Source organism: Hibiscus syriacus, unplaced genomic scaffold (assembly GCF_006381635.1).
Source record: "Hibiscus syriacus cultivar Baekdansim isolate YM2019G1 unplaced genomic scaffold, ASM638163v2 tig00111640_pilon, whole genome shotgun sequence".
Classification (NCBI taxonomy): domain Eukaryota; kingdom Viridiplantae; phylum Streptophyta; class Magnoliopsida; order Malvales; family Malvaceae; genus Hibiscus; species Hibiscus syriacus.
Genome location: NW_024063142.1, coordinates 1,342,570 through 1,369,333, shown reverse-complemented (window position 1 = coordinate 1,369,333; position 26,764 = coordinate 1,342,570). Strand labels below are relative to the sequence as shown.

General features: G+C 34.7%; 3 protein-coding genes and 1 pseudogene across 5 annotated transcripts; 1 reads left to right on the top strand and 3 right to left on the bottom strand.

Moving 5' to 3' along the window:
* Positions 1–3,532: 3,532 nt before the first annotated feature.
* Positions 3,533–24,519, bottom strand: LOC120166429 (eukaryotic translation initiation factor 3 subunit K-like). Its single transcript, XM_039175680.1, has 7 exons — positions 24,458–24,519; positions 24,282–24,344; positions 23,664–23,714; positions 23,520–23,586; positions 23,265–23,347; positions 22,956–23,175; positions 3,533–3,549 (listed from the first exon to the last, which is right to left on the bottom strand). Exons 2-6 carry the CDS (start codon positions 24,336–24,338, stop codon positions 22,972–22,974), a joined length of 462 nt encoding a protein of 153 aa, XP_039031611.1. The 5' UTR covers positions 24,339–24,344; positions 24,458–24,519; the 3' UTR covers positions 3,533–3,549; positions 22,956–22,971.
* On the top strand, positions 4,025–11,041 carry LOC120166426 (annotated as a pseudogene).
* On the bottom strand, positions 13,236–14,708 carry LOC120166554. The gene is made up of 4 exons (XM_039175799.1): positions 14,189–14,708; positions 14,000–14,103; positions 13,765–13,943; positions 13,236–13,299 (listed from the first exon to the last, which is right to left on the bottom strand). Exons 1-4 carry the CDS (start codon positions 14,706–14,708, stop codon positions 13,236–13,238), a joined length of 867 nt encoding a protein of 288 aa, XP_039031730.1.
* Positions 16,177–18,803, bottom strand: LOC120166428. Of its 3 annotated transcripts, none has more exons than XM_039175679.1 (5): positions 18,649–18,803; positions 17,457–18,409; positions 16,934–17,134; positions 16,599–16,794; positions 16,177–16,511 (listed from the first exon to the last, which is right to left on the bottom strand). In XM_039175679.1, the coding sequence occupies exons 2-5, from the start codon at positions 18,324–18,326 to the stop codon at positions 16,327–16,329; spliced, it is 1,452 nt and encodes a 483-aa protein (XP_039031610.1). In that variant the 5' UTR covers positions 18,327–18,409; positions 18,649–18,803; the 3' UTR covers positions 16,177–16,326. The 3 variants fall into 3 exon arrangements, with proteins under 3 accessions (XP_039031610.1, XP_039031609.1, XP_039031608.1); XM_039175678.1 differs by having other exon boundaries at positions 17,457–18,421; positions 18,649–18,783; XM_039175677.1 differs by having other exon boundaries at positions 17,457–18,412; positions 18,649–18,783.
* Positions 24,520–26,764: the final 2,245 nt, after the last annotated feature.

The window sequence follows — 26,764 nt, the reverse complement described above, 5'->3', positions numbered from 1 at the left end:
GTGTTTGGATGGTTTAACATAAATTTTAACAGGAATTTAAGATTACGATGTTTGGTTAAAAGAATAAAATATTATTAAAATGTATATTTTACCAAATTATTTTTATTATATATTTATTTTTTTAACAAGTTGAATTCTACTATAATATTATTATAATTAATTTATATATTTTCTTTAAAATTTTAAATTCATATAATTTTTTTAACAAATTTGAAAAGATAAATAGGTTTAATGAAAGGGTAAAATTTTATTTTAACCCCTGAACTTCATATAAAATTTTAATTATAGATTTTTTTTTGTAAATCTAAAATAGTTTAAGGATAAATTTGTAATTTAACATTTGTATAAATTTTATTATTCAACGACAGAAGAAAGATATTTTTGAAAGAAAAAATTAAGGGCATTCTAGTCCAAAATGTATGTAATCCAACAATACCTAAGAGTAAGGAGTAATCAAATTCCCGATAATATACCCCAAAAAATCCCATGTTGGGAATAAAAGATTACTGAAAATAGAATTACTAATTGAGTGATGCTCCGAATGTTTTTTATTAAATTAAAATGATTATAAAATAATATTTATTTTATATACTTTTAATTATTTGACAATAAATTTACAATCATTTTATTGCAGTTGTTGGGGTCAAAAATTATATATATTAGTAAGAGGTGTCATTTTAAGACTAATTGTCAGGTTTAGGTGGTAACATAATTGTAAAAAAAGATTTAGGTACCATTTTGAGGGTTGGGGGATCAAATTTTTGAATTAATACATTAAACATAAATGCGATGCTCATATACGAATCCTTTAGATGTTGAGATTCATTTACGACTTGTGACCATTGGTGATAGTATTTGGCAAAGGAAAAGCTAACAAAAGTAAAATTTCCCATAACTTCTTTTTGCCATTTTTAACACTAATCTAGAAACTCGATTACAAAGCTTGGATTTTAATCGCCTCTTATATACACTTATACGATAAATCCTCGATTACAAATTAACGGATTGATTCAAGTGATAGACAGTTTGATATCATTTAAGTAAAATCTCACGTTCGAGTCATTGTGTATATAGTAAATATTCGTTGGGAAGCTAAAATTAGGTGTACGACTAGTGGTATTGCATTTGTTTCTTAAGAATTTTCTCTAAAAAGATAGTATTCGCGCGGACGTGTCGAAGACACGTACGACCACGACCACGAGACGAGACGGACGGCGGCGGCTGCGGCGCGCGAGAGTCCCCCTTATTCTCTATCACTCAACAAGGAAGTGAGAAAGCCAAGCCTTAAATACCATTCACAATAGTGTTTCCAATACTATGTGAGATTGAGCATTAACAACACTTGTTTCCAATACAATGTGAGATTGAGCCTTAAATAGTGATATTATTTTTGAATGTTTTGCTTAAAATTGCAATAATCGTGATTGATTGTAAATTGACATTTAATTATGACATATTTAATCGTATAATACTAATGCAATTGGTTACTGATTCAGTTGTTTTAAGGTGCATGATTGTTAATTGTTTCCTGAATAATCACATTGTATTGGAAACAAGTGTTGGTAATGCTCAATCCCACATAGTATTGGAAACACTATTGTGAATGGTATTTAAGGCTTGGCTTTCCCACCTCCTTGTTAAGTGAAAGAGAACAAGGGGGACTCTCGCGCGCCGCCGCCGCCGCAGTCTGTCTCGTCTCGTCTCGAGTCGGGTCGGGTCGGGTCGGGTCGGGTCGTGGTCGTGGTCGTGGTAATGGTAATGGTAATACGTGTCTTCGACACGTCCGCGCGAATACTATCTTTTTAGAGAAAATTCTTAAGAAACAAATGCAATACCACCAGTCGTTGCGATTTTGGATTATCACAATGCGAACTTTGACTACCGCAATGCGATAGTCGAAGTTCGCATTGCGATAGTCCAAGTTCGCATTGCGATTTACATATTCACATTGCGATAGTCAAAGTTCGCATTGCGATAGTCTAAAATCACATTGCGAATCTGGAAACTGATTTGCGATACCGGAGATCGCGTTGCGAATTATCGATCGCATTGCGATTTAGTTAGTCATTTTGACAAATCTAAAAAAAATTGATTAAAATCGTATATTATAATGTATTTTTTGTCACTGAAGTTATTTTCTCTAAATAAATAAACTCCACGCACAATTATATTAATGAATTTTAACTATATTTGTAATAAGCAAAGGATTAAAAAATAGAGTGTAAAATTTTAATATATAATTTTAAATGAGTATGTATTTTTCCTTTTTCCCTTTAATATATAAAATTAAATTTAATGAAATTTTAAAATAATGGATATGTACCCTCTCCCTTATGGGGCTTAGTGCAGTTGATCGTGCTTTCATGTAAGATTGAGTAAACTTTATTAAGTCAATTTTTTTGAATTAATCAAGTTGTCAAATTCTATTTTATCATTTAAACTTTATTTGATTTTTTTTAGTTAAGTTGAATTTCAAAAATTCGAGTCGAGTCGTTTAAGTTTATATTCAAAGTCACTTATAATTACTTTATGGGTAAAGTATAGTAATAGTTACTGAATATTTCTAAAAGCTTGTATTTAGGTCCCATAATTTTTAAAACTTACAATACAGTCTCCCAACAGTTAATCCGTTTGCAATATGGTCCCCGCCGTTAAACCGCCTTTAGAAGAAGATGACGTGATAGTTAGATACCGTTTGCAGCTATGAAAATCATGGTAAATTATATAAATGTCACTAAACTTTTTAGGCACTTGAATTTAGGTCTTCCAACTTTTAAAACATACAAAATAGTCATTAATTACATTCTAAACCCCAAATTCCAAAGTAATTCAAGTGCCTGAAAAGTTTAGTGACCATTTATATAATTTATCCTAATTTTCATAGCTGCAAACGGTATCTAACTGCCACGTCATCTTCTTCTAACGACGATTTAACGACGGACCATATTGCAAACGAATTAAATGTTTGGAGACTGTATTGTAAGTTTTAAAAGTTGGGAGACCTAAATGCAAGCTTCAGAAATATTCAGTGACCATTACTATACTTTACCCTTATTTTATAATATTATGATATGAATTGATTCAAATTTAAAATAAATTTCTCTTACCATATTAAATATACATATATATTTTTTATATTCTCTTTCACATGTGAAATTAAATTTTGTAATATTATTTAATAAACTAAATTTCATCTAAAATATAAAATATATTTATAATATTATTTTTTAATGATGAGGGTTTGAGGATAAAGTATTGATATGAGTATAAATAAGTAAAAGATTTAATGTAAAGAAGAAATTTATAAAAAAATACAATAAAATGACTAATTGAATAAAATATAAAGTTGAAGGATTAAATTACAAAATGATAAATTTTATTATTAAATATAACAATTGAAGTTGCAAAATATAAAGTATTCTCTTTACCCTTATTTTATAATATTATGGGTTGTGATACTGGGAGCATGTTTTACTACCAATGTTCAAATCATATTATACATTTGATATTGATAAACGCAAATGAATTAAAAAAAACAGCCATTTTTCTCTTTTCTTTTCTTTTCCTCCAATTCCGAAGACATAAATTAAGAGACAGCTGAATAAAGAAGAAGAAAAACAAGGAATTGAATCCAGAGAGTCGCGGTTCTTACACAGTGAGCGGACTTTGTAAATAAATTGTATTTAATGCAAGACCCAAGAGCAAAAGACTGATGCCGATGATCATCGTCATCATGATTATGATAATGGAAATGATAATGACGATCTCGGACAATGAGAATAGAACCAACCGGTACTGGTACTGAATTAGTGTCCGAATAAAAAACCAAAGAAAGAATCCACTGCATAAGGGAATCTTTATGGTAATCGACTAATCTTGCGGCGTAGGAGAATTTTTAATGTCAAGAACACAAAAAGCTGGGATCAAATAAAGCAAAAAAATTTAACGTTCTCGAAGTTCGCGATTTATGTTTATCTTTTGAAAGCAGGGTAACATGAAGTAATATGCTTGGAAGGGCTTTCTAGTATCAAACAAACGTGAAACTTCAAAGAAACAGATTAATAAAAAGTCAATTTAGAATTTAATTAACAACTGGGTGTATATTTTTTCTTATTTGTGGGTTCCCCTGATCAAACGGTTCATGGGAATTTTTGTTTTTGACTTGGATTAGATAGACGAAAATGTGATTGGGGAAAAGGAAACTGTAGTTATTAAAATGCAAACCGACAACAAGAGAAAAAGGGAAAAGATGGACTGGGCTGTTTGGTTTTTAATTAAACTACCCGAAAATGTTTTTGTTGCAATAATTTATAGCGCGATTTTGAATTTTATCGGATTTTGATTTTCGGTTTTTATTTAATTTCTTTTTAGATTTTTATTAGGTGAAAGGAAGATGTGTACTTTCGAGGTTCTTATTTGAGATTTCTTTATTATTAGAGTGAGTCTTCTAAATTTAGGGTTCTTTCTTATTCTTTTTGGGTACTTTTTCGATTATTGTTCTTTGGGAGCGTTGCATCCCTCTGTTTTTTAGAGAGAATTTTCTCGGTATCCTCTTTCCTGGTAATTTGCTCATCTGGGTTTCCGATCCCCTTAATATAATCTCATCTGCGTCGGGGGTTTTTTTTTTAAGATTTTGAAGTCGTCAGCTTTTGTATTTTAGGGATTTGAAGTATCTCTGAATACAGAGGGAAGTTCCATTTTCGCTCTCCGGTGGAATTTTTGGAAATTTCGGAGATTTTTTATTGGTGTGAGTTTTTAGTTATCTGGTTTGCAGCAAGCCTTTCAGGGTTTTCATATGATTTCACTCTAGTGTTTTGGGTTATTTAGATTTTTTTTAAAAAAAAAGCGGGCATTGGTGTCTTATACATAGTGACAAGCCTGAGTTTTATTGGTTCTGGCATGTTTGCATGATGTTTAGTGCTCAAGGGTCTTCGAGGAATCATTGCAGTGTCCTTGCAGTTCATTGTAGTAGTGAAGTTTCTGATAATAAACATAGGAAGCGAACTTCTGATCATAATCCTAGATACCCGCTTCCAGAGCTTGCTTCTTCAGGGCGCCTCGAGGTATATAACTCATGCTAAGAGTCCTGCAATTTTGAAGCTTAGATGTTTTAGCTTAAAGTTATTACTAAGTTGTGACATTTTCATGTGTGTGAGTGAAGGTCCAGCTTCTGAACAATCCTAGCGTTGATGAGTTCGAGCGGGTTCTTGCATCTTCAGAGCCAAATATTGTTTATTTCAAGGGGAGCAGAATGCAGATCATGAAGACATTGGCTCTCTGGTTTGGGGAGATGTTGATTTGTCTACTCCTGAAGCCTTTTGTGGACTCTTTGGTTCCACATTGCCCACCACTGTTAGTGATGCATGATTTTGTTACTTTAATTCTTTTTAGAGTTTATTACTTGATCCTTTCTCAATCGCACAATAAAAGTGTTAAAGAGCTGAATTGGGTTGATTTTTTTCCTGGTGTGTGCGCTTACATATTCTCCTTTAAAGTTATTTTTACATTCATTTTTCCTTCTATTTAGTGTTTTCTTTTTACAACTTCTGCAGGTTTTAATGCTTATTTAAAGTTGTTAATCATTATATATGTTGAATAATCTATTCGCAAATGTTTGTAGGTTTATTTAGAGATCCCCAATGGTGATAAATTGGCAGAAGCACTTCACTCCAAGGTAAAATGATTTATTCTGGTTGTGGGCAAATGGTTGAAATTCATTCTTTATGTTTTTATAAAAGCTAACATTCCTTTATCGTTGCCAGGGAGTCCCTTATGTTATATATTGGAAAAATACATTCTCACGATATGAAGCCTGCCATTTTCGTCAAGCACTTCTATCAGTTATACAAAGGTACATCTTCTACTTCTACTCCTTGTATACACAAAGCATGACCAGCTTTCTAGACCTCCCTGAATAGTGGCTGCAGTGCGTTAGTTGTCCAGAGGGGTTGCTGCCACTACTGTTAATTTCTGGAATGGGTTGATAATTTAAAGCTATGCCTCCATTTTAGACAAATTTCACCTTGTTTATTTACCTACAAACTGGAAGAAATTTTATTTGGAAACAGTACTAAAATTTTGCAGTTTTGGTCTATTGCAGTTCATGTAGCCATACCTGGGATGCATTCCAACTTGCCCATGCTTCTTTTAGACTGTACTGTCTATGGAACAACAATATTGCCTCCTCTGATAGTCAGAAACGAAGTGTTAAGCCAGGACCATGTTTGCTTGGTGACCCTCCCAAGATTGATGTTTCTCAACCAGAAGTCGATATGCAGGAGGAAGATGGCTCTCTCGAAAATCTTCATGCCATAAAGATATACGATGAACATGTTAATATGAGGTTTCTTGTTTGTGGATCACCACGCCTATTGGTAGGTTAAGTTTTCCTTTGTTCAAAAAATAATCATATATACTAATATTTTGTTCATCCTTTTATATTGGTTATTACTGTATGCCCTGCAGGATGCGTCCCTATTGGGATCTTTGGAAGATGGACTTAATGCCCTCTTGAGCATAGAAGTAAGTTCGTAGAAGTGCTTTTTTTTCCTCCTTGGATGTATATCTTTAGTTTACCTATTTCAGCTTATATGTTTATTTCCACTATCATCTTTTGAACGTCAGAATATGAGAGATTAAACTAGTTATTGCTGCATCTAGATTTGGTTAGTCACTTGGTGAGTTTTAATGCCAAATACAGGACAGCACAAGATCTTATATTCCTTCTATTTTTTAACAGTTTCACATCTCCATTGTCTCATCCTAAATGTTCCAAATTATAGTTTTATTAGAATTTAGTTAACCATTCAGTCTTAAAAGGCATTATGAGTTCTCCATTGCAAAATTCACTTTTGCTTGAAAAGATCAGCTAGCTGAAAAAAGAGTACTGACACGCTTATCAAGGGTTCAGATATCGTCATCACCTTGATAATCAAAATGGCATTACAAAAATTTATTAATGAGATCAATATTATTCTGTGCCAGCCCTCGAATTGAGTTGGATATGGTTGCACATACAGGAAAAAATATTAGATGGATCCGGTTCACCACATTATCCGTGGTCCCAACCAATAAAATCCATCCATCTCATTTTTTTCCCAAGGTGAATCTTCTCCTCTTTCCTACATGTAAATAAGGAGTGGGTAGTTATTTGAAAGTTATTTTGAAATGGATAATTTTTTTTTGGTTGGGACCATGAATGACGTGGTGAGTCGGGTCCATCAAATAATTTCTCCACATACTGTGGCTTTGCTATAATAGGGCCTTATGGCATGAAAATGCAGACATCTATTCAATTGTTTGATGTTCATGTTCACATGGGAAAGCATCACCATATATTCTAATGATTATACAATTGTCGTGTGTTGTGGGTGTGGGTGTGTGAGAATTATCTGTGCTAATACTTTTAATCCGTTTTTAACCTCTTATTAACTAGAAGGCTATTGTTTCAGATACGTGGGAGCAAACTCCATAACCATGCGAGGTATCAATAACTTTGAGCTTAATTAAAGTTTCTTTTGGGAGGTTAATTTTTTTTGGCTTTGTTCAGGTTTTGAGGTTTAGTGTTTGTGCCCTTGATCTTTTCTTTTATGGACTTCCCATTCCCCACCTACTGCTACATCAAAGCTCCTTTTGTTTGATTATCATCAACATACTAATGGCATCTATTTTTATAGTGCTCCACCACCACCACTTCAGGCTGGGACATTTTCTCGTGGTGTAATGACTATGCGTTGTGATTTCTCAACCAGTAGTTCAGCTCACATATCACTTTTAGCTTCTGGCAGTGCACAGACTTGTTTTAATGATCAGGCAAGTAATTCTGATCAGGTTAATTGCTATTGTTATGTCTTTAAGTTCACACTTAACAGTCTTGTTTTCTTGTTCCTTATTTTGCTGTCTCAGCTGTTGGAAAATCATATAAAAAATGAGCTTATAGAGAATAGTCAGCTAGTCCATGCACAGTCAAGCTCTGATGGAAGCAAAATGTCTTCATCTGAGCCTCGCAGATCAACCTCAATTGCCTGTGGTGCAAGTGTGTTTGAAGTGTGCTTGAAGGTTCCCTCATGGGCTTCACAGGTCTAATTTTTATCCTTAACCCTCTTTTTCTTGCTGTAATATTAATTTTTTTTTATTATATGTTATGGGTGCTTCTGTAAACTCTTGTTTGTTCTTTTTACCAAACTCCATTAGAGGTATTGATAAAAATTTGAAGGAGAAACTTTTACTGAATTATGTTTTGAGAAATACTTATGTTATGAAGCCTTTTTTATTATGGTAATTTTTTTTTGACTTAGCTTGACTTAAATTTTTGTAACCATGATCTGTTTCTGGGAATGGCTTAACAGGTTTTTAGGCAACTTGCACCAGATGTATCCTACCGAAGCTTAGTTATGCTGGGAATTGCTAGCGTTCAAGGGTTGTCGGTTGCTTCTTTTGAAAAAGATGATGCAGAACGCCTGCTTTTCTTTTCTGCGAGTCAGGAAAAAGATCCCCTCTGGGATGGTTCTATAATTACCAGATCTCCCATCTGGTTGGTGCCTCCAGCACCTTGTCGTAAAAGATCAGAGTCAATAAGGGACACTAAACCTCTAAACTGTATTATGATGGAAGGTGTAAATGGTAATGCAAGACCGAAACCAAATGTTGCTGCTATGAGGCCAATTCCTCATACCCATGGTCATAAAATGCTTCCCTTTTCTGGATTTTCTGAGGCTGGGAGATATGATGGTGACCAAGGAAAGGTTAACTTGCCAGTCGTGCCTGTGAAGCAGCCTGCTCCTATTACACATCGGAAAGCATCGTCGAATTCTTATCAGGCTCAGCAGATGATTTCTTTAAATCCATTACCTCTTAAGAAACATGGTTGTGATCGAGCACCAATACAGTTTTGCTCTGAGGTTAGTCATCTTCTCTGAGTTTAAGAATTTGTTGATATGGCTTCCATATTTTTGTTTCATTTACGTACTGTAGTGCAAGATTGTGATCTATGCTCAGACGCATATGCCTTTATGGATATTTTTCTTGAACTCTACTGGTTTTTTTCCACTCTAGCTGATATTGCTTGTCTGATGTTATTGTCTATTATTGCATGCTCAGGTATAGAGATGAATTAGCACTGTGATAATGAAGCTTTCATAGAAAATGTGTTGTCAGAATAACCTTCTTATTTTTATTTCCAATGTTTCCTTTTATCCCTTCCCTTGTAATAAAATTTGATGGGTTCTTTCTCAAGTTCCTGCTGAAGACGGGGAAAGTCGTACATCTATTTTTCCTTATATTCAACCTTCTTTATGTTATTTGAATGTGCGAATCATTTATGTTTATGAGAGATTGAAATATTTTAAAAAAAATTGTGGTTTGTTTTCTCTGTTATACTTTGTTGATCTGCTTTTCCTCGCCATGAACAATGACAAAGGTTTGGGCGAATCTCACAATGCGACAAGAGAAGTAATAGTGAAACTTGCATGATTTAGTATCTTTGTGAGTATATTCGTCTAATATATCCTTTTTATGCCTGTTGGTTTGTTTTCTCGCAGGAAGAATTTTTGAGAGACTTGATGCAATTTTTGATTCTTCGGGGACATACTCGTCTTGTTCCTCATGGTGGGTTAGCTGAGTTTCCTGATGCCATTCTGAATGCAAAGCGTCTTGACCTTTTTAACTTGTATAGAGAGGTAAACCATTCTTTGTTGTAAATATGATTGGGAATCTGGTAAAAAAGTTGTATTGAAAGATATTTCTTACAGGTGGTCTCAAGAGGAGGCTTTCATGTAGGGAATGGCATCAACTGGAAGGGACAAGTTTTTTCGAAGATGCGAAACCACACATTGACAAATAGAATGACTGTATGTTTTCGAGTTGTCAGCCTTGTTGTTTCCCTTTCTGAAAAATATTTTTATTGATATAGTTTGCAGTTTTTGTAGAGCTTCACTAAAAATGATAAATCCTGTGTTGTTTCAACTGTTATATTTTTTATCTCAAGTTCTTTAAATGACATTTCATGTTTTCCACTCTGTCTTTTTCATATCTTGGTTCTTTCTATTGAGTTTTAGACTTTTAGCTTGTCGTCGTAGAACTTTTCTATTGTCTGTACGACTTATTGGGTCTTATTCCGTTAATTACCTAGGGAGTGGGCAACACTCTGAAAAGACACTATGAAACTTACCTTTTAGAGTACGAATTGGCTCATGATGATGTCGATGGAGAATGCTGCTTGTTGTGTCACAGGTCTCTCTCTCTCTCTCTCTCTCTCTCTCTCACTCACACACACACACACACACACATGTGCATGTGCACGAGCACATTACATGATCACTCTTGAGTTTGAAATACTGACTTTGGAGAGCTTTTGTGGCAACAGTAGCGCAGCAGGTGACTGGGTAAACTGTGGAATTTGTGGCGAGTGGGCACACTTTGGCTGTGATAGGCGGCAGGGTCTTGGAGCCTTTAAGGTACCTTCTCAGAACTTTCTTTTAAAGTGATTATAGGCTAAACAAATTTATAAAGAGAACCACCAACAGAGTAGCCTAAACTATACCTTGTATGATTTTGAATGAGATCAGCAGAAGCGGCCTATAACTGCTGCAACTAAATGTATGTTTGATATGTGCTGAAGCACTGATTATGAGACAAATTGTATAATACTAGTGTCAGTGTCATCTTTTGAGTAGATTCTGTTGCCTTGGTAGGATTTCAATTAACTCCATCTTCTAAACGACAGGATTATGCAAAAACAGATGGGCTGGAGTATGTTTGTCCACACTGTAGCATCTCAAATTTCAAGAAGAAACCCCACAAAACTGTGAATGGTTATTGACTCGCTTTAGATTCCCTACCACCATAGAATTATGGGCTCATTTAGTTTTAATTTCAATATTTCTTTTTTGGCTTTTGCCCACTCCCCAATATTAGGATGTAATTATTGTATTGTATTTACACCTCCATTGTTGTTCCCATATATAGATAAATGCCATTGACCCACATTTTGTATTCTGCAAAACAGAGATGAAGAAGAGTAAGTGTAGAATATATTCGTATTTTGTTCAATTCACATTAATGAGCTAGTTTTCCCCTACTATTCACTAGTAGGTTGCGTTTTGGTGCATTGGGAAGATCTTCCATTCGATGATTGTTTATTGGCGCTTGGTAGAATGATTTCTCATCAATTAATTACTTCAATCTTTAGCATATTCAAATGTTTTCGACTCATTACTATATGGATCCCAATCAGATCAATTTATCTGTTCGCTTTGCCCGAATTTATGTTGATAAAGACCTTGTACATATGATAAACTTTTGATCTATTTTATAAAACCACGTTTTTATAAGTTCAAAAAGAAAGCTTCAGCCATCAAATATGTTGTTGAGAAAGCAGAAAAATGACGGGATATGTTCAGTTCAACTGATAAACTACGACTGAGGGAGACGATAACAAAAGTGCGACACTTATTTCGATATTCCAATGCTACTGAGTTTGTACTAGTAACAAATATTTATTCGTGCTGTTACGAGCTGGGTTTTAAAAGGTGTGTCTAGGTGCGAGGTGCATCCGGACAATGAAGGTAGCGCCCGCCTAGGTTGGGGTGAGGTGATTTACTGGAGGTGCGTGCCTACGGACTTTAGGCGCCGGGCGTAACGCCTTTGTGCTCTTCAGATTTCCCCCCCTAAGAAAATAGGAAAAATACTAGATTAAATAGGAAGGAGTGGATAGACAGAACAGAAAAAATAGAAGAATGGCATGGCGTGACCATAACAATAACACATAAAATTACTTATAAATCGGTCCAAATCTATAGTCCGCTCTAATATTTAGTTATTTATAAAAAGCCATAGATTCTTTCAATGTTTACATGTTTTTATTGAAAAAATTATTGTTTTTATATAAAAAATTTATGTTACTCAGCCATTAAATAATCAACAACGTTATAACATAACTACTTATACCAAAATGATGTTGTTTTGGATCTCTAAATATATCAAATTTAGATAAGAATGTCGTGATTTTAGTCTAAATAAAAAAAAACTACATTTCCTTTTTTCCCCTTCATTTATCTCTCTTTTCCTTTTTTTTCTTCTTTCTCCTCATCCCATTTCTCTCCATTTTCTGTCCTCAACCTAAGATCAACAATTTGTGAGGGCACTGCTTCACATGGTTGTCCCCTGAAGTAAAAGGAAACACGAGCAAAAGATGATACAGATAGCGTAGTTCTTCCCTGCTGTCACTTAATGATTCCATTATGTAATAACCGGACTTGACCACAATGTGCCTTGTTGTTGTTACTAATCAAGGAGAAAACTTGAGTTGCAGAATGCTCTTGGGGTTCAATTTGTTTTCTTGCAAATCTTTAGACTTTACTAATATTAGATACGATATGAACGAGATTAAAAAAGTTGAGAGGGATTAATCGAGAGCCAGTGACGGACCCAGAAATTTATGTCGGGGTGCGAACATAGGAAGTTATACTAAAAAATTTAGAAGGTGTGAATTTATAAAATTTTAAGGGTGCGAAATTAGATAATCAATAGAAAATACAAAAATAAAATCTAAAATATTATAGAATTAATTCGAAAACTCTAAAGGGTGGGATCGCACCCCTTGGTCCATCCCTGGTGAGAGCTGATACTGTCATTTTGTGGATGCAACATGCAAGACAGTGTTCAATGAATAATCTTTAAACAATCTCGTTTTTGGTTTCTCCGGACTTTCCAATTTTCTAATAAAAAAAATAAATTAATTAATCCTCTCATACCATGATTTGTTATACTTAAACATGTCCCAAATACTAATAGTTCAAGAATTTAAGTTTTTGCTGTCCTTTCTTCCGAAAACCATTAAAAAGAAGAGGAGCAGGGCTTGTTCTACTTCCATGATAGGGAAGGAATGAAAGAACCCGGTCAACAAGTCAAAAGATAACAAAAAATGCCATGCCATCTAATATTTTATTTTATTAAATTATAAATCCTACTTGACAGGTAATAATTCACCCTATCAATGAGAAAATGGTAGACTGACAAAAAAAAATATCAATGTATAAAAATTCAGTGATTAAATTAAAAAAAATTAAAAGTATAATAAATGAAATAAGAAAAAGAGTAAAATTCATTGTAATTTACCCTAAACAAAAATCACCCTTAGGAAGATGTAAAAATGTGTCTTTGCATGATCAAAATATATAACAAAAAGAATTCTCTGCAGAAGGAAGCATGTATAAATGCATATATTAAGATTTGTGTTAACGACAAGAAGTATGACCCACTTGAGATGATCCACAGCCGTAGCAGAAAGCAGCTCCACACCTGTTATTGAAATGTAGCAGAAGGAACAAGACGAGACAAAGAAAAACAACAAGAACAAGACAACACTAGTTATTGAAATGTAGGAAAGATTTAAAACAGAATCCAAAAGGTTTTCCATATCCAAATTTCACTTCTTAAAGCTTGCAATCTATATGATACCAGAACAGTGTAAGTTTCTAAAGCTCTTAAAGCTTGCTTAAAAGCTTTTAACTGACTGATAAAGTAGTTTTTGCTATGAGCAAATTTCCTGATAACTATGAACATGGCGTAGGGTTAGATGTCAGCAAACTTAAAAACAATGAAGAATGCTTGTTAAAATAGAATGCATGTTAAAATATGCCTCGTTCAAACAGTAGCAATCAAACCCAGAACCATAAGACATGCAGATGGAAACGTAAACCAAATAAACGCCACAAAACTGATAGATTAACCCACTGTAAAAACGAAAAAGAAAACAGATCTAACCTGCAACTCTTATACTTACAACCCTGGGTTCTCGAAACAACGAATCCACAGGTAGGGCACCTAACCCACTTGTTTTTTGTAGCAAGCTTCATCAACATAATATCTTCCCTTTCTCTTTCATCTTTATGCAACTTTTGAAATTCCCCGCAGTCAATCTCAGCATGCCACGGAACCTTACACTGTGCACAAAAGAATCTATTGCAACTAGGGCATTCTGAACCCCTCAGTCCCTCACAGTCTCTCCTCCATCGTCAATCAAAAGCATGGAACAGTCTTTGAAAGGACAATAAAACTTTTGAGACCCTAGAACCATGGCCTCGCATAAAGCATTCCCCCCACCTATCAAAAACTTATTTAGGAAGTATATTGTGACAGTACTCTAGTTCAAATAAACCGTCACATTTCTCAGCGGGGCAACTTATACCCGTAATCTTGTCTTGTAATCTGGAGGCTACGTATTTGACCATGCAATCGGTACAGTAAGCGTGAGAGCAGCCTTTTATGTTAAACAATTCGTTTGCTTGCTTGGGTTCGACACAGATTTCGCAGACAAAGGCTGGGTCTTGGTGAGCTTTGGAGTTTGATACCTCCCCAGGTTCAGTAATGGGGTGATCGCTGAAGGGTTTCTTCTCTTTTTTACGCTTTTTACGTGAAGGAGTCTTTGAGGGCTTGAAATCAAGTACGGACAAATCATCATCGTAGTTTGCGAGGCCTATGAGGTTACTAACCGAGGGCGTGGTGGAAATCTTGACGGAAAGTCGTAGGTCTCTTTCTTCACTGTACTGTGCAACGGAGATCGAGTTACTTTTGGGGCTGCCGTTGTCTTTAAGGGGTGTAAAACAAAACGAATCGCTTTCGAGGTCAACGATCTCAATCCCTTTGCTTTTGCCTTTTCGCTTCATTCTTGACGTTCCTTCATCAATGGAGGGAACGCTCGCCACCATGAAGGAAAAAAAAGTAGCGTTTCTTGAATTTATATGCAAACGGAGAGATATTTGAACCCGCATGCTTTTCTTTAGGGTTTTTGCTCTCCTTTTCTTCCAGGGATTCTATTGGTTCTTCCCCGGAGTGGCGTTTCAAATCGCTATAAAAGCTGCGATGTTTTCGACTTCAGAAAACGATTCTCCGATTGCCTCGTTAATTTGGATAGAATCATAAATATATTGAATTTATGAATACGTATAATAGTGTCTTATGAGAGTCCTCTATTTGTATTCTTTTATTATTACTGGTAGTACAGAGTATTTTATCTATTACTACTTGACTTTATGAACTTCGAAGAATTTTATCTTGTTGACGTTATGTTTCAATCAGAATTGTGATTAAAGTCGTGGGGTTGAGTACATTAATTGTTTATGGGGAAGCTCATGGAGTCGGAATAAGACTCTTTACTACGGGCTGTTCGTGATTGCTTAATTATATTATTCAGTCTAAACAATCGGTTAATTGTATCGTTTAGTTTAACGGTCAGTTAACCGTTATAACGATTTTTAAATTTTGCTAACTATAACCTAATTATTAGAAAACGGTTTTAAAAATTATTTCGAGTTTAGGTCCGGTCAGATCGGGGTTTTTTAGGTTTGGGTTGGGTCGGGTTCGGATTTAGGGTGAAAAATACTCAATCCGACAAGAAAAAATATAATTTTACCTTATATATTTAGGGATAATTATAATAACACCCCTCTCTATATTATTTTTTAATTAATTTTCTATTTTTATTGAATAAAAATAATATATTTTTAATAAATATACTAATTCAGGTCGGATTCGACTCAAGTGGAGGGTGTATATTTTTTAAGTCGGATCGGGTTGACCGAAACCCTACCCGTGACCATCCCTATTTACAATGATGGAGTGATGGAAACATATATATTAACATATATATTTGTAAAAACATATATATATTATGAGGTATAATCATTTTTTTCTGTTTAAAATCTTATTTGTATATTTATATTTTGCAATTTAAAATCATATATTTCTTTCATCTATGTTTGATTTAATATTTCATCTATGTTTGATTTAATATGATCCTATATAAGATAAACATGATAACTAAAAAATAAGAGGAACCGTTTGAATTTTATTTCTAATTATATTCTTTAAAAAATATAATTAATTAATTATGATTTATAAATGGTTAACTGATGATTAACAATTTATTAAAAATTTATTAACCGTAACCTTAACCGTTAATCAATATTTTCAATGATTAATTGAAACAGTTTAATCTTACCGATTCAATTAATTAACCTATAAAATGTAACGGTTACAGTAATTAATATTTATTGTTAACGGTAACGGATTAATTTGAACACCCCTACTATTTTCACGGTAATTGAACGGGTTGCTCGACAACTATAGATACATATTTGACGCAATGCGAAATTTGGCTTGCAGAATGAACAAAAGGGAAGCATAAAAGTTACTCGTCCATGATATAAACACTCCATCCACATGTACGTAAACAAACTATACAGTCCGATCATCCATAGCGAGAAATGCACTCGAATTGTTGCACGTCTCACGAGCTGCAGAACCAAATGGCAAATGGTGTTGGAACTAACACCGTAGGCTGGAGTAGAGATTACGCAGAGCAGCATATAAGGGCTCAGCAGCCTTTGGTCTGTCCACGGTCCCAAGTAATATGTCCGCAGTGGTGAGATACGGATCACCATAGAACCGTAGGTTGACGTCCATTCTTGTTGCAACGATGTTTCCTTCTAATGACACACCGACAAATGCCCCTGCAAAGTTCGCAACAAAATGGATGGATGGTCAAATCCATCAAGAAGGCAAAAGAAGAATATAATTTACATTGTAGGATGAAATACCTTTGCTACAACTATAGGTATAACACATGCCGGATCCACTATCCCCTGCTCGAAGATCGGCTTCCACCACTCTCCCCAAAGGTCCTGCAGCAGCACTGCAGCCAGCACCAAGAGAAAAATGCATTCGACTACAAAACGTCTTCACAGCTTTTGAATCATGAAGCACAATTATGAAATCCATGAGCTCACCCCCAATCTAAGGAACACATAAAAGCAACATGTAGATAATAGATTAAGCATGTAAATACTTTGGAACTTGGAAGGCAAATGATCTTTTAGCTGCCTAGAGGTGTATATTCAGCTAGGGGGTATATTTTTCTTGAATAAAAGTTTACCTGAGCACCCCATCCTAAACCAGCAGACAACAAAGCTGATGGGGCAGACCATGTTCCATCTGGCCTTCGAGCAATAACAAGACCAGTCCCAACTTTGTATGCAACAAGAACTCCAGCTTTAGCAACAGTTAAAATGGCTAAGCCTTTGGCTCCTTTCAGAACTGCCAATGGTATGGATCTCTCTGGATTCAGCCTAGCAACCTGTCCAACTAAACAACTGTTACTAGAAGCTTCTGACAGTGTCAAAACATAGTCTTTATGTAGCTCCAATATACAAAAATTAATTTAACTTTCTTTTTTAAGCTGAAGTAACCAGATAAAGAAATGGAATGTCTTCTTGTTTATGATTTCAATATGCAAACCGTGCCCATATAAAAGCTTAATCTAGGTGGCAAGTATGAACAAGTCAAGATCTGTCTAATAAGGATTACATTATATCAAGGTAAGGAAATTACAAGGTCGATGAGAGTTCTGGACAAACAAAACAATCGTCTAGAATGAACAATGAAAATTAGGATCTTACCTGGCAATAGCTTCTTAAGGTATTGGATGCTTTGTAGATCTCATGTTCCATGGTCAAACCAACAGGCAAGTTCAACCAACCACGAGTACAGGTCCAATCCATGACATCATGTTTAGCTACTTGAGCAGCATTGCTAATGGTGTTGATAAGAACACCCTGCAATGGATCAAGCCTGTCATAGCAAGAATCACACACCCTCTGGGGATTTCTTTCCCTAAATTTAACAGGTACCAAGCACCTTCCTTTAGAGCATGCTCTGCAGAAAATCCCTCCACAAAACCTGCAATGATGTCTGCCACGTGTAAGTGCAGTGAAGGGATCACTGCACTGCATGCAAATTGTGGTAGCACTATCAGGAATCCACTCCGGTGGCTCAGCTTCCAAAACCTCTTTATATGCACTATAATCTATCCCACTTGCCCCCAAAAGTGGCGGAGCACTTGGTATATAAACAGAGGAGTGCAAATATGTATCCTCGTTTTTTCCAGACCCCAAAAATGAAACATTAGAACTTCGGTATTGTTGATTCAGAGAAACACTCGAGGAGCCTTTATTACGTCCAGTTACAATTGCAAATAACCCATTCAACACATTCTTCACGTTCACCTCTGGATACAAGCCATTTTGCATTGAGCTACGGACATCATCACCAGAATCGTATCCTCCATCAATAAAATCATCGGACTCAGCAGGAAACTGATAAACATAATCATTCTTCATCGACTTTGAACCAAATGGGACAATACTTTTGTCTTGTGGATCAGTCCAAACAGAGCCACTATAATCGTCATCAAATTGATACGTGTTATTATTTCCGTTTTCTAGCTTTGGAAACGACGAAAATGAAACCCTGTCCTCAAAGGTAGCCATGCAACCGAACCAGCAGGAAGCAGATTCCAAAGTTCAACAAGCAATTTCACAGCAATTCAAAAATTGATACCCGACTTAGCAACCTGCTGAAAGCCCTAAACAATAGAAATTTACAAGTTTGGCAAATTAAGTACGAAATTATCATAAAAAAAATAAAAAAGGAACATTTTTTCCTTTTTACTATACACAATTCAAACAGAGATCTTTCACAAAACAAAAAAAAAACAGTTCTCCGGATTAGGGTTTCGCGACGTTGATTTTCAATCATAATTTATCGATTGAATGCTGGAAACAAAAATAGAAATTGGGACAAAATTAGTACCTTTTTCGTATATGTGATTAGATATCCGACCGGAATTCTTATTTCGAAGCCTAAAAGCTTCAATTCTTAATGATAACAAGAAGAAGAAGCAGGAAAGCGAGTTCTCTCGTGTCGTGTCTTACTTACGGAGTTACGGTGGAAGTCGTTCGAAGATAGAAAGAACGAAAACAAAAGAACAACCATTGCACGAAATCTCTTGGAATAAAATCGAGGATAAATTACAGAATTGGTCACTTTTATTTAAAGTTTTATAAATTTGTATTCATTGAATTTAAAAAACATAATATTTAATCACTTTCATTTTAATTTAATTAAGATGTGATTAGTGAAGATTAACGAACATAAAATCTTTAACGGTTTATTGACGTGACACGATAAATATATAAAATTAAAATTACATCATTTCCACTTAGATAATACGTGGATTAAGTTTTGGTCACTTTCCTTTCATATGTGTACACTTTTACTCATCAAATTCAAAAAAGTAAGTTTTGATCACTTACGTTATTGTTTTATTAAGTTTTAGTCACTTACGTTATCGTTTTATTAAATTTTGGTCACTTAGACGTTGAATGTCGTTAGTTTAATGAAGTGACCCGTTAGAAAAATGATTTAATTTTTATTTTAACCCCTAAGCATTAGACAAAATACTGACTATGAGTTTTTTTTGTAAATTCAAATTAGTTTAAGGTCAACATTTTAATTTACCCATTTTTTTAATTTTTTCCCCAACCTCAATATTACATCTTCTACCTTCTTCCTCATACATCTATGTTCCATTGTAATAGCCTTTTTATTTATAATTATTAGTTGAAATTAGGTGTGTTATCAGTTGTAAGAAAATGTATAAAAAAAAAGTAATGAAAATCATGAAAAATGTAAATAATTCACTATTAAAACTCTAAAAATATTCACTACCTTTGTGATTTCATTGTCTCGAATCGAGAAAACTAGAGTTTCCAAAATGGGGGCATTATTGATGACACAATATCGAATTTCCATCTCCGATGCGTTGTTGACCAACAAAACCCTTGTTATACGAAAGATCGTCGAGAACGTTTCGTCGTATCCGATCGTGATTAACCTCCACGACGTTTACGAATATCAAATCGAGTTCACTTAGTACTGGAGCTCTGCTTCGATTGTGAGTTTTTCAATCGGGTCATTGCGGAAATGAGGTACTAGGAGGCCGACGTAATAGCGGTGGTACGACAAATCACGTAAGTCGCATGGGTTAATAGTGATTCATAAAGCAAACATTATTCATAGGGATCTAAAATCAGAAAATTGCTTATTCTTGAGCAAAAACAAATATTCGACGCTGAAGATCGTGAATTTTAAATTGATTTCAGTGGATAGATTCACGAATCCAACTATCATGTTGTTTGATCCATCGATTATGTTTCATTGGATGCATTTTCTCGAGGGAAAATCAACACGAAGAATGATATTCGATTTTCGAGTTATTTTAGATCTATTGATTTGTCTTCTTATTCCTCGATGGATTTGTCATTATGCAATCTCAATCTTTGAAAATTGAATTTTAGTTTGTATAACTGAGATTACCTGACTTTATTTTATCTATAGATACCTACCCTATCATTTTTCTTTGAACTCGTGGTGTTATCATTTGTTATCAAAAGTTGAAAATCTTACATTATTCTTGAAAATCAGTAGTTTGTCAAAAATTTAGGGGTTAAAATAAATATTAGATCATTTTACTAACGAGTCAAGTCATCAAACTAACGACATTCAACGTTCAAGTGACCAAATCTGAATAAAATCATAACATTAGTGACCAAAACTTAATAAAACAATAATGTAAGTGACCAGTTTTTTTAAATTTGGTGTGCAAAAGTGTACAAATGTAAAAAGAAAGTGACCAGAATTTAATCCATGTATCATCTAAGCAGAAATGATGTCATTTTAATTTTATATGTTTACTTTACTTCGTCAGCAAACCGTTAAAGATTTAACGGTCGTTAACCTTCAGTGACCAAATATTATGTTTTTATTTCAATGAGGAAAAAATTATAAAATTCAAACAAAAATGACTAATTCTGTAGTTTACCCTAAAATCAAATAAAATGGAAAGAAAAATCTCAAGGCATTTAGAAAGTCTGATCTGCTTAAAGTCAACAAAAAAATTTGATCTGCTTAGATCCTAAACTCTCAGGCCCAGCCCATGAATTTGATTTGGGCCCTTATAGATCACAATTAGGCTCTTAGATCAGGTGGTGGGCTGATTGGAGCCTGGGATTCTACGGTAAAATTGACGCAATAGATCAGTGGGTGAAAAAATTAACCCACTAAGTTATCTTCAAAATTAATTTGAGTTATACGGTAAATATTACTTTGTAAGGCTGATTAAAGCCTGGGATTATACGGAAAAATTGGCCCAAAATTAATTGAATTCTAATTCTGAGTTAAGTTTTTGTTGGTTTCTTATGAGAATTTCAGAATAACCTCTCTCTATCTCTAACATGTTTTAAGCAGACGATTTCGCGTCTTCAATATGCAGACGATTTGATCATGTTTTGCGGTGCTTCTGAGATTCAAATCAAGAATGTGAAAAGGGTGCTCAAATTTTTTGAATTAGCTTCGGGTCTTGAGTTGAATCTGAAGAAATGTATGTTGTTTGGTGTAAATATTGAAGAGGGCAAGGTTTTGGAATGGGCAAAGATAATTGGATGTGCTGCTGGAAATTTCCACGCTGTATACTTGGGCATGCCTCTTGGGGCAGGTCAGAATTCTGCTAGGTTGTGGGATCTGGTGATTGTTAAAGTCGAAAATAGGCTTGCCGGGTAGAAATCTGTATCTCTTTCTTTTGGAGGCAGAATTGCTTTGATCAAATCTGTTTTGTTTAACCTCCCTACTTATTTTTTTGTCTCTATTCAAGCTGCCAATGTCTGTGTATAAGAAACTCAATGGGTTGTTCTCTAATTTTTTGAGGGGTGGAATTCAAGGAAAAAAAGTCCATTCATTGACTGAATTGGGCGGAAGTATGTAAGCCGGTGAATGTTGGAGGTCTTGGTTTTGTGGATCTTAAGCAGAAAATTTTTGGTCTTCTTGGAAAATGGTGCTGGAGATATTATGATGAACCTTATAGTCATTGGAAACAGGTGGCTATCGCGAAATATAACCTCTCTAGAGAGGCTATCCTCCCCCCCCCCCCGGCATCCTCGCGGAGCCTCATGGATGTGGCGAGGAATCTTTTCTACTTGCATTGGGGAGAGGAGGAATAGGCGGGATTCTTAGAGATTCTAGCAGATCAGTTTTAGCTTCTTTCTCGATCCCAATTGAGGGAGTTTCATCGGTGCAGGCCGAAATTCTGGTCCTGGATTATGCAATTAAGTTTTTCATTGGTTCAAATTGGTATAAATCTACTGATCTTGTCCTTGAATGCGATTGTGAAGTAGTAGTAAGTTGGTTGAAAATGCCTTCGTCGATTCCTATTGAATGGGGAGGACCTTTGGCCGATTATTGAGTTGATTGCTAGAGAAAATTTCGTGGTGAAGCACGTCCCTAGGAGCTGTAATTCGGCAGCAGGTCAATTGGCAAAATTGACATCAGATCTACAACCAGGATAGTGCTTTTGTGTTGGTTTTTGGTTGTTGTGTTTCTGTTTGTGGTTTTAGCTGTTGCTTTGATTATAGGCCATGTATCGGACGGTTATGCTAGTCCTTGGAAGTTGTTGGTACTCTTTTTTCTCCGTTTAAAATTAGGGAGGTTTTTCAATGAAGCCCTAAGTGATATTATCTTTTCAAAAAGAAAAAGTTTTAAGCAGAAACTGAACCACCTAAGAACCAAAACAATGTTAGTGTGCAACAGTTGTGACAAGGGAAAAGGCAAAACGCTACACAGGTAAACATGCCTTCCCATGGCCACCATTTCCAGCATATGATAATGTGTGGGTATATCCTCAAACATGGACCACTTACACGACTAAGTGCTCAAATTGCATGCATGGAGAAGTACCCATAGTATCCCCCTTTAAATAATACGACCAGAGAGGGCATGTCCAAGATTCTCACCATGTTAAAAATAAACGCCATTCGACCGGGTAGAAACATTTCATTCGTCTTCTTAACAGTTTGAGGTTTCATTATCCATTGATACGCTGACTGGAAAAAAAGAGAGCATCAATACGAAAAGCTTCGTAAACCAATAAAAAGAGTAATTCCACCGGCAATGTCATGAAACCATTATATCCAAAGATAATAAAATAATCAGCTTTATATTTAATAAAATATCTACTGGCAATGTCATGAAAACATGGGGGAAATAACTCCAAAATGGTCTTTCGCTCCTACTCAAGAGAGGTTAACCAAGAATGGGGAAAATACGGGTGATGTGCTCCAATGGAACAGTATCAGCAGCAATTTTCTTCAGCTCGGGATGATTAAATTCATTCCGAGGTAAGACTATCAGTTGACCTCTGCCGTGGCCCTTCTCAAGAATCCAACCACTGTTGGCTGACTGGTGTTCAAGGAATTTGTCCAAGGATAGGCCATCAATGTTAATAGCCTGTCGAGCACCCGAACCAGAGCGTAAGTTCGATGTATCACGCATAAGAGATTGTCTCAAAAATCACAATACAAATGCATATCACATACCCCAGCAAGTACAGGTCTTGGAATCTTCTGATAAGTCAGGGAGAGGACATGGATAGCATATGTCTGGATTGCTTGCTCGAATCCTGCATTCGATACTCTAGTAAGCCGCACACAAAATATAGGAGCAAGCAGTTAAAGAAGGCCAACTTGACATCCAGATTGATCGTTCCTTGAAGACCAGCAGTGCCCTTTTCATAGGTTGATGCATGTTTTATGGATAGAAATAAAAAAATGCGAATCATCACAGTTCATTACCTGGCACAGCTTCAACTATATGACGACTTTTAGTGGCTTCATCCCAGAACTGACGAAATCTTCCTGTCTACAAATGAGATATGTACGATGAAATCATCCATCATATCACTGTTAATAGATTACCGAGCAAGGAAAAATGCATACCTCCAGATAATGGGAGAGAACAATCAGTGTCTTGAACTGCTCCTCCATTTGCTGATATAACACACAAAAACGTAAATTCAAGGAAAATATTTTCAGCTAAAGATGGAATGATAAAACAGAAAAAGGTAGAATTTTAGACTTTACAATGATCATGACTTTGACAAATGTGTACTTCCCTAAATAGTTCTCACATGTACATTAATGGTCTATAAATTCGTATGAAAATACAACTTATTATGACTTCAGATACAAATAACTCAATATGCAAGATTTAGACACTTCTAGCAGTCATAGGCAGAAAATTTTCCAAGTTTAACAAAGAGTACGCATATTCAAATTTACAGCAATGAATCAATGACTAATGAATTGTGCATAATTTTCTGGATAACAAGAATTATTTAATTTCTCATTTCCCCATGATTACAGTTATATTATTAAAATGTAGTCATTGATCTCTTGGAAGTCCAGATTGTTACTGTTTAAAATGATCAACTAAGCTTGGTTAACTCCAAAGCCAAGAGAAATTGTGTATGCCAACACCCATTAAACATGCTTAAATGTTGATGTATAAATGTAAAATGGAAATCAGAAAGGAAATATCTACAACGAGAATAATACAACTCGCTCTGGGATCAAAAAGAGACGAAGGCTGAAATCTGGAGCTGGCATTGCCATGAGCGCCTGCAGAAAAGCAGGAGGGAAGGAGGAAAAGAAAGCATTAGAAATGACAGTTCCTAGCCTGATAATATGCTGATAAATTGTTCTAATTTGGAATAAACAAGAACAAAACATACCTTAACCAAAAATGCGTGCGACAATTTGGATGCTCATACGCTCAGGTTCAAACTACAAGGACAAAGAAAATATCATACCAATAACAACTAAGAAAGTAGTAACTCATTAAACTTGAATTGCGTTTCATCTTCTTCTTCATTAGATAGGCTAAACTAGAAATATTAAGGGTGCGTTTGGTAAAGCATTTTAAAAACACTTTTAGTTAAAATGTTCGATTTGACCGCAAAATCAATGTCAAACGAGTGAAAAATAGGGGAAATCACGGTAGAAACAATGGTTTCAAACCAACCTCAAAAACTAAGATTTTTAGTTTTTTTTTTTCATTTTCAACTTTACGTTTTGAAACAAATTATAATTTTACTCTTATCATGGCTCCACGTTTACAATTTATTTTAATAAGTTAATACTAACCTCCTTAAAAAATAATTTATTACTTTTAATAATTTAAAATTAAATAAAATTTATTAATTATATATTAAAATATTAATATAGTAAATCTCAAAATAAAATTGAAAAAAAAGGGACTGCCCTATTGGGCCAAAAAAGGGAAAATAAAGCGTCAAATCACAATCCAAAATTCCACCATCTGAACCTTTACCTCAAAGTCCATGTCGAGTACACTTGAGAGTGGAAGGTGATTATTCCATTCAAGTTGAAAAGTGGATCTTTCCTTTTCGTCACCCAGCAACATTTGAATGGTACAATTTTCGCCACCAGGGAAAAGATTTTAGAATATTTAAAATAATATTATCTGATTTGATGGAAATTTACAGAAAGAAATACTTATGGTGTACAAAATATGGAGATGAAACTATTATTTTATAAAAGTAATAGAGTAAAAAATATAAAACAATAATTATCTGCACTTTATAATTTTCAAGTTTATTTTCTGAAATATTCTTAACTTATTTGCATTATTCATATTAATTATATTTAAAAGAGATGACCATCCAGCTCAGTTGGTAGAGCACAAGGTTCTTAATCTTGAGGTCATGGGATCGAGTCCCACGGAGGGCATTTCATAATTCGGAGGTCTTCTATGGAAGCTACTCTCAACCTGGTGTTGGGGGCAGCCTACTATCTTACCTCCATCTTACCCCATTACATATGGGAACAAGGGTCAACCAACCATATTAATTATATTTAAAGATAAATTGAAATTAGTAACTCCTTATACAAAATCTCATTAAAGAAAAACCAACAAATATAGGGTAAACTATACATTTAGCATCTAAACTATCAGTTTTTATCCGTTTAGTACCTAAAGTTTCGATTTTTCAAAATCATACCTAACGTTTAATTTTTATTTCATTTTAGTATCCCACCCGTTAAAAAATTAACGTGTTTAGTACATAAACTATCAGTTTTTGATCCGTTTTAATACCTAAACTTTCAAATTTTTCAAAACCTAACATTAATTTTTGAACGGATATTAAGATGAAACAAAACTAAAATTTTTAACGGCATGGTACTATAAAATGAAACAAAAATTACACTTTAGGTATGATTTTGAAAAATATTGAAAGTTTAGGTGACCTAAACTAATAGTTTGGGTGCTAAACACATAATTTACCCCAAAATTTATTACTCCATTATATAATAGCAATTCAGACACAGTTGAAATATATTTTGAAGGGAAAGACGGCAGGTAATGTTATTAGGTTTAAGCCCAGATTGAAGACAGGAACAAGCCAACAATAACAAGTTGAGCGATCCAACACCCAACACCCAAAAAGCAAACGACAATGTACAAATCACTGGGAGTCGGATTGGTAAGCGGTGACGCTTGGAGCGTAAGACAAGTCGGTAACCAATGACAAACCTAAATTTAACAAATCATTTCATGTAAAAATGAACGGCCCAACTACCGGAAAAATTATTACATGGTTTTAATTTATTATGTCATTCGAAATTCATCTTTTTTCTACGTGTAAAGAAGAAACGGTAATTATTTAAAAAAATATTTTAAAATTTAAGATTCTCATTTATTAAAATCACAAATGACAGACCGACTAGATTCATCAAATAATTTTTCCAACTACGGTAATCATTTTCTCATTTAAAATGATCATTGGATGTGACTTTTATATAATACGATGAAATAAGGGTCAAATAATCATCAATGAACAAAAATTCCTTGAGAAGGGGCAAAAACAAGCTTGTTTATAATTTGGTATTTTATTTCCTTTTCGATGTTTTTTGAGGATGAGTCCTGTCTTTTCATGCGTTAATTGCACGCAAAATCCTATATGCTTTGACCTTCAAACGATGAGATTTCAAGATGCTTATATTTGTACATCGAATGA